Below are 8,091 nucleotides of genomic sequence, written 5' to 3' on the forward strand. Positions count from 1 at the left end.
GGTGACATGGACCTAGTGGTGACCCCAGGATGCTTTGGTGGAGCTGCGGGCCAAAAGTCAGAATGGCCAGGGCTGCAGAATGGGGTGAAAACGAGGAAATGAGCACAGCGAGTGCACAAGGCTCTTCCAGAACTTCTGCTATGGGGAGAAATAGGAGGGTAGCTAGAGTTGGGTGGGGGTGTGGTTTGCTTGTACTGTGAAGATGAGAAAGCCTTAAACATTTAAAATGTCTCAGGGGGGAAAAGCTGGTTGGGAGGGTGGGGTGTCGTGCTCAGTGGAGAGAGGGATTATCAGTTGAAGACGGGAAGGAACAGGAGCCAGGGGACTGGGGCAGAATGGCCGGTGCTGGGTGGGGGGAGGAGAACTGAGGAAGGCTGCGGGGTGTGAAGCTTTTCGCAGGCAGCTGGAGGGTTCCCGGCTGAGAGCGCAGGGGCCCTGCAGGCCATTTGTGGAAAGGGCCTTGGAGGTGTGGGCCAGTGGAGAACTTTGATGCCAGGTTGTAGAAAGTGGGAGAGAAGGTTTAAGGAGATGGTGCATTCAAAGAGCCAGTGCAGTTCTGAATCCCAAGGAAGATCTGGGTCATGAGGGGCTCTCATTCTCATTACTAACTGCATCGGGTTCAAAACCAGCTCAACCCTTAGTTAAGTGGCTTACAGTCTCAGTGTCTTAGTTTTCCAATCTGTAAAATGGGAATGATAACAGTACCTAACGTTGCTGTGAAGATTCAATTCGATAAAGTGTGTTTAAGGGCTTTACTACTTGTAAGAGCACAGCACTGGGAAGGGCATCCCTGGGCCTGGAAGACCCATCAGGTTTTATAACAGGCTGACCAGAAGGGGGCAGAATGTCCACACAGGTAACCCCTTGGTGCAAACCTTCAGGTTGTACCTAAGAGAGCAACACATGGGCTGGTGGCGGGGGGGACCCAGGCCAGTGTGGAGCCCGCAGTTCAGTGGGGAATAGAGGTAGGAGTGGGGTGGGCTGCTCCAGCTCAGGTGGGGTGGTGAGCAAGCAGGTGAAGGCTCCTGGAGTGTCTCTGGGAGTAGTCAGGGTATCATTGTGAGCAGAGACAAGAAGCAGCCTCCATGTGCCAAGAGGGAAATAGACCAATGGATGGATACTAGGCATTTCCCTGCACCCAAAGCTGAACTGTGCTGGGTGACCAAGGTTGGTCGGGGAAGAATGATATGAAGGACCCGATCTAGCTTGAGAATGAGCCTTGCTTAGGCAGGTTTGGGGAAGGGAGGGGAAATTGTGCTGGGGTCGAAAGGACAGAGTTCAGGCTGGGGTTTGGAGTTGGAAGAGGGGAATGGAATGGGCTGGTAGGGTTTTGCTGGCTGGGAATTAGAAAGCAGAGCTGGCAGCCCTGAGTTGGGGCAGAGAAGCAGGATGGAGGAGGAGGGATGGGGAGAACTAGTCAGGACTCCAAGGGAGTAGGGCCCTAGATGTCCCCTTCTGGTAGAGTCCCAGACCCAAAGCAGCCTGAGCCAGGCTGAGCTGGCCTCACCAGGCCTATGAGGCCTCTGAAGGGCCAGGTCCTGGGGTAGGGCCAGCGCCCCTCCAGGACTGACCCCCCGCCAGTAGATAGGAAGGCAGCTTCTCCTCCCTCCTCTTTCTCCCAGGTCCCTTCCTTCCCCGGCCTGTTGCCTCAGAAGACACATCACTGGAGCCTATTCTCCCAGATGTGGAGATGTGCAACGGGCTGTAAGCACAACCAGGGCTAGGAGTACAAACAAGGCCGTGGCTGCCTGTGTGGATGACACTCCCACCAATATGTCCCTTCATCACCAGATTCTATCTGTGCCTCTGAAGCTTGGCCTAAAACCCCAAGGAGAGTGTCTGAGAACAAAGGCCTCAATGGTGAGGGACAGAACAGTCCTCAGGGTTGCCTGATCCCATGCCTCCATCTTACAGAGGAGGAAACCAATGCGGTACATATAACAATGGAATACTGTCCGTCAGTGTAGTAAGATGCCACAGATTCACTGTTTGCCTTCTCTGTGATACATTGTTTTCCCCGTGACCCCCCCAAACCATGTGTACTAAACATAATACCCCTCAATCCCCATCTCCTTCCCTACCGACCTGCCCTCCCCCACCCCTTCCCTTTGGTAACCACTAGCCCCTTCTTGGAGTCTGTGGGTCTGCTGCTATTTTGTTCCTTCAGTTTTGCTTCCTTGTTATACTCCACAAATGAAGGAAATCATTTGGCACTTGTCTTTCTCCACCTGGCTTATTTCACTGAGCATAATGTCCTCCAGCTCCATCCATGTTGTTGCAAATGGTACGATTTGTTTCTTTCTTATGGCTGAATAGTATTCCATTGTGTATATGTACCACATCTTCTTTATCCATTCATCTACTGATGGACACTTAGGTTGCTTCCGTATCTTGGCTATTGTAAATAGTGATGCAATAAACATAGGGGTGCATATGGCTTTTTGAGTCTGAGAAGTTGTATTCTTTGGGTAAATTCCAAGAAGTGGGATTCCCAGGTCAAATGGTATTTCTATTTTTAGTTTTTTGAGGAACCTCCATATTGCTTTCCACAATGGTTGAACTAGCTTACATTCCCACTAGCAGTGTAGGAGGGTTCCCCTTTCTCCATATTCTCCCCAGCATTTGTTGTTCTTAGTCTTTTAGATGCTGGCCGTCCTTACTGGTGTGAGGTAATATCTCATTATGGCTTTAATTTGCATTTCTGTGATTATTAGTGATGTGGAGCATCTTTCCATGTGTCTGTTGGCCATCTGAATTTCTTCTTTGGAGAATTGTCTCTTCATATCCTCTGCCCACTTTTTAATTGGGTTATTTGCTTTTTGGGTGTTGAGGTGTGTGAGTTCTTATACATTTTGGATGTTAACCCCTTGTCAAATATGTCATTTACAAATATATTCTCCCATACTGTAAGATGCCTTTTTGTTGTGTTGTAAATATATTCTTAATAGACAAACTTTAGGTGTCTCTAAGATCAGAAAGAACTCAAAATGCCTGATATCATGTCTACTGTTTTAGTTTTGGGATTGTAGCTGACAGCAACAAAGAATAATGGGGACATGTCAAAAGGATATGTCCCACTTGGAAGGGCTCCCCCTAGGCAAAGAAAAGGAAAAGAAATGTAAGGACTGGAGGATAAGAAGTAAAACTGTCATTACTTGCAGACTCTATAGTCACCTACTTAGAACACCAGTGTAATAATTACCAGATAAAGGATCTAATTGAAAAATTAATACATTTTTCCATATCAGCAATAACCAACTGGAAAATAGGAATGAAAATAAATGACTAAAGTATCTAGGGAATTATCTCCTTCTTCCTTTTTCTTCTTTTACCTTCTCTTCTAAAAAAATCCAGTCCTAAAGCCATTAGGTGGGACACAACAAGGTGATATCTGTGCAGACGGGCAGGCTTTGTGGGCTGTTTGGGCCCAAGTTGGGTGAGGGGGGCATTCAGCAAAGAGGAAGCTGGCATGAGATGTTGGAGCCCAAGCAGAGCGAAGGGAATGACATGTATTCTCTAGCTCTGTCTGGTGAGAGGACCTGGGAGTAGTGATACTCTAGTAGCAACGAACATGCCTAGTATTGAGACCTTGGCTTCTAAATATTATTCTCCACCGAAAGGAGCCAGGTGTTCTTGGATGAATGATGATTTCAGGATCGGGACAGAGAAAGCAGAAAAGGAGCCTAGATCATGTTGTTATAAAAGAAAACAAGGAAGTGCTCAAAGAATGATGGGGACATGTCAAAAGGATATGTCCCACTTGGAAGGGCTCCGCCTAGGCAAAAATGGGACAATTTTGAGAGCAAAATAATGACAGTTATGGATTGAATAAAATAGAAAACCATGAGTCCATATTGCTATAAATAAATGCATGAATAAATTGAAATTTTTATGAAAGTAAAATATTTACATTTTAAAGAACCATTCTGGGGTAAAAAAGATGGCAGACTAGGAAGACAAGGCAGGAATGTCTTCCCACACACACACCAAGGAAGCAACTACAGCAGATACAACTAACCCTGAAAATGACCTGAAGACTGCAGAGCAGACCACTGACACCTGGGGAAGAGAAGACCACACAGAAAGGGGCAGATCACTTGGGCGACCCAACCAGCATTGCTGCAGGGTAGGAAGAGGGTGGCCCTGCCCACAGTGGCCCCAGCAGAAGCACCACTGCTTTACAGTGGCAGAGCCGTGATTGGGACCCCAGTCCTTTCCCCACCCCAGCTCACAAGTGAGATGACGAGGAACAGAGCAGGAAGGGAATAAGCACTCAGGAATCCTGCACAGCTGGCCTTAGAGAACTGCTCCGGGATCATGAGTCCACATTGCATTAACCGGACTGGACACCAGGGAGAGTCAGAGAACTCTGGGAAGCTGATTCCTGCTGTTTGTGGAAGACAGGCACACTCCATCAGTCCTGCTGAGACACAGCAAAGAGGGGCCACTGTGGGAGATTTGTCAGCAGCAGGAAGAGAGTCAGAGGGCAAGGACTGGACAGAGCTCTCTCTGCAAGAGAAAAGGCAGGTGGATGATGCTTTCCCAGCCCTCCCTCAATCCAAGCGGCCAGGCGCTGGCTGGAGCCCCAGGTGTTCCGTCCCCATCACTTGGTGACTCAGCGCTAAGGCACTTGCCTGCACACTTGCCTGCCCTCCTGCCTGACCCAATGGGCCTGTTGACTTTGCTGCCTGGCAGGCAGAGGAAGGCTTTCCCAGCTTTCCTGGCCCTCTGTCAGCCCAACTCATTCCTCCTCTTGGGTGACCCAGCCAGCATTGCTGCAGGGTAGGAAGAGGGTGGCCCTGCCCACAGTGATCCCAGCAGAAGCACCACTGCTTGGCTCACAAAGGGCTGGTTCAGGCGAGCTTCCACCCACTGTGGACTGAGATCAAGCACTGTGAGCAGAGACAGAAAGAAAGCCTCACCCATAGCCCACCAAAAGCAAGTGGGGCTCCACTGCAAAAGGGAACCAAGCACTTGAGAGTAAAGAGTCTTGGGCTCCTGGGCACCACAGGACACCTTCTTCATAAAGCCATTACTCTATATACCAGGAAGCATAGCAGATCCATCTAATACAAAGGAAGAAACACAGAAACCCTGACAAAATGAGGAGGCAAAAGAGTATGTTCCAAACAAAACTACAGGATAAAACACCAGAAAGAAGGTTGAATGAAATGGAGATCATCAAACTTCTTGATAAAGATTTCAAAGTAACAGTCATAAATATATTCACTAATAATCTGCAGGAGTATTGGCAGTCTCAGAGAGGACTTCAACAGATAGAAGCATTGAAAAAGAGCCACTCAGAGCTGAAGAATACAATAACTGAAATGAGATATAAAACAGAGGGAATGAGCAATAGATTGCTGCAAGTAGAGGAGACAATCAATGAGATGAAAATTAAAGAACAGAAAAACAACAAAGCTGAAGACAGGGAAAAAAAGGATCTCCAGAAATGAGAGGGTGCTATGAGAACTGTGTGACAATTCCAAGTGAAACAATATTTGCATAATAGTAGCAGAAAGAGAAGAGAGAAACAGAGGGGTAGAAAGTCTCTTTGAAGAAACAACTGCTGAAAACTTCCCCAGTCTGGGGAAGGAAATAGACACCCAGGTCCTAGAAGCACAGAAAGGCACTAACAAACGGGCCCCCCAGGAAGACAACACCAAGACATATAATAGTTAAAATGACAAAGATTAAGGATAAGGAGAGGCTATTGAAAGCAGCCGAAGAAAGAGAAAAAAAATTACTTATAAAGGAAACCCCATCAGGTTATCAGCAGATTTCTCAGCAGAAATTTACAGACCAGAAGGGAGAGATATGAAATATTTAATGTATTGTAACAGAAGGACCTTCAACCAAGAATCTTGTACCCAGCATGATTATCATTCTAAAGTGAAGGAGAGATTAAACATTTCCCAGATAAATGAAAGCTGAAGGAATTCTTCATCACTAAATCAGCATTACAGCATATGTTAAAGGGACTTCTGTAGATGGAACTGTTCTGAAGCCTACATATTTTTCACCAGTGAAAATAAACCCACAGTTAAGGTAGTAGATCAATTACTTACAAAGAAAGTATGAAATTAAAACAAAACAGAAGTAGTAAAACCAGTTATATGCAAAATCAATGAAGGGATACAAAAAAAAATGCAGATTATGACATCTAATACAAAAAGTGTGGAGGAGGAAGAAGAACAAAAAAGAAGTACTTTTAGATTGTGTCTGAAATAGAGCAATCATCAACTTAAATATAGACTATTATATATTTAGGAAACTATCCATGAACTTTATGGTAACCACAAACCTAATGCCTATAACAGAAACACAAAAAATTTAAAAGAATTTCAATCACAATCCTAAAGAAAATCATAAATGACAAGAGAAGAGTACAAAAGAGAATGAAACGTATGGAGAGGAACTACAAAAACAACCAGGAAACAATAAAATGACAATAACTGCATACCTATCAATAATTACCTTAAATGTAAATGGACTGAATGCACCAATCAAAAGACATGGGATGGCAGAATGGATAAAGAACAGACTTACCTATATGCTGTCTACAGGAGGCTCATTTCAGACCCAAGACATATACAGACTAAAAGTGAAGGGATAGAAGAAGATATTTCATGCAAATAATAGGGAGAAAAAAGAAGGAATTGCAGTACTTTTATCAGACAAAATTGATTTCAAAACAAAGAAAGTAATAAGAGACAAAGAAGGACATTACATAATGATACAGAGGCTAGTCCAACAAGAGGATATAACCATTGTCAATATTATGTATACACCCAACATAGAAGCACCTAAATATGGAAAACAAATGCTAACAGAATTACAGGAGGAAACAGATTACAACACATTCATTTTAGTAGACTTTAACACATTCCTCACATCAATAGCTCAACCAGACCGAAAGCAAATAGGGAAACAGAGGCACAGAACAATACATCAGACCAGATGGACTTCACAGATATCTACAGAACACTCCACCCAAAAGAAGCAGGATACACATTTTTCTCAAGTATATATGGAATGTTCTCAGAATAGATCACATATTAGGCCACAAGAAGAGCTTCCATAAATTCAAAAAGATTGAAATTGTATCAAGTAACTTCTCAGACCACAATGGTATGAAACTAGAAAGAAATTACACAAAGAAAACAAAAACCCCACAAACACATGGAGGCTAAGCAACATGCTTCTAAATAATCAATGGATCAGCAGCTGCTGCTCTGCAGGCGGCTGCAGCGCTAGCATGAACACTCCTCCTGCTTTCGACTTATTTTTGCTCTTCAAGGGCAAGAAGAAGATCACCATTAACAAGGACACCAAGGTACCCAATGCCTGTTTGTTCACCATCAACAAAGAAGACCACACACTTGGCAACATCATTAACTTGCAGCTATTGAAGGACCCCCAGGTATTGTTTGCTGGTTACAAAGTCCCCCACCCCTTGGAGCACAAGATCATCATTTGTGGGCAGACCACACCAGATTACAGCCCCCGGGAGGCCTTCACCAATGCCATCACAGACCTCATCAGCAAGCTCTCCCTACTGGAAGAGTGACTCCGGGTGACCATCAAAGACAAGCAAGAAGGCATCAGATAGCAGGGTGCAAGGAGTCTTGCTAGGCAAGTTCCCACCCTGCACTGGGCCCTTCTCCAGGCACCAAGTGGAGGAGAGCAGCTTTTTGTAGATATCCTGGTGAGCCCCCAACATCAACATGTCCTGGATATAGATTCTATTTTTATCTTCCTAATAAAGTGTGGCCAGAAAGTACCTGGAAAAAAGGCATAAATTTTTAAATTAAAATTTAAAAAAAATCAATGGATCAAAGAACAAATCAAAACAGAAATCAAACAATACATGGAGACAAATGAAAACAAAAATACAACATTCCAATTTTTGTGGGATGCTGCAAAGGCTGTTCCAAGAGGGAAGTACATAGCAATACAGGCCTACCTCAGGAAACAAGAACAATCCCAAATAAACAGTCTAAACTCACAATTAAAGAAACTAGAAAAAGAACAAATGAAACCCAAAGTTAGTAGAAGGAGGGACATAATAAAGAGCAGAGCAGAAATAAA

The 8,091-nt window shown here is 44.6% G+C and overlaps 1 protein-coding gene across 1 annotated transcript; it reads left to right on the forward strand.

The window, feature by feature from the left end:
- The first annotated feature begins 7,258 nt into the window (after positions 1–7,258).
- LOC118926863 (DNA-directed RNA polymerase II subunit RPB11-a-like) lies at positions 7,259–7,734 on the forward strand. The gene has a single exon (XM_036914268.2). It carries the CDS (start codon positions 7,259–7,261, stop codon positions 7,568–7,570), a length of 312 nt encoding a protein of 103 aa, XP_036770163.2. The 3' UTR covers positions 7,571–7,734.
- The last annotated feature ends 357 nt before the right edge of the window (positions 7,735–8,091 follow it).

Source organism: Manis pentadactyla, chromosome 4 (assembly GCF_030020395.1).
Source record: "Manis pentadactyla isolate mManPen7 chromosome 4, mManPen7.hap1, whole genome shotgun sequence".
NCBI lineage: Eukaryota > Metazoa > Chordata > Mammalia > Pholidota > Manidae > Manis > Manis pentadactyla.

Coding starts and splice junctions, on each gene's coding strand:
- LOC118926863 (XM_036914268.2), top strand. CDS start 7,259: ATGAACACTCCTCCTGCTTTCGACTTATTTTTGCTCTTCAAGGGCAAG.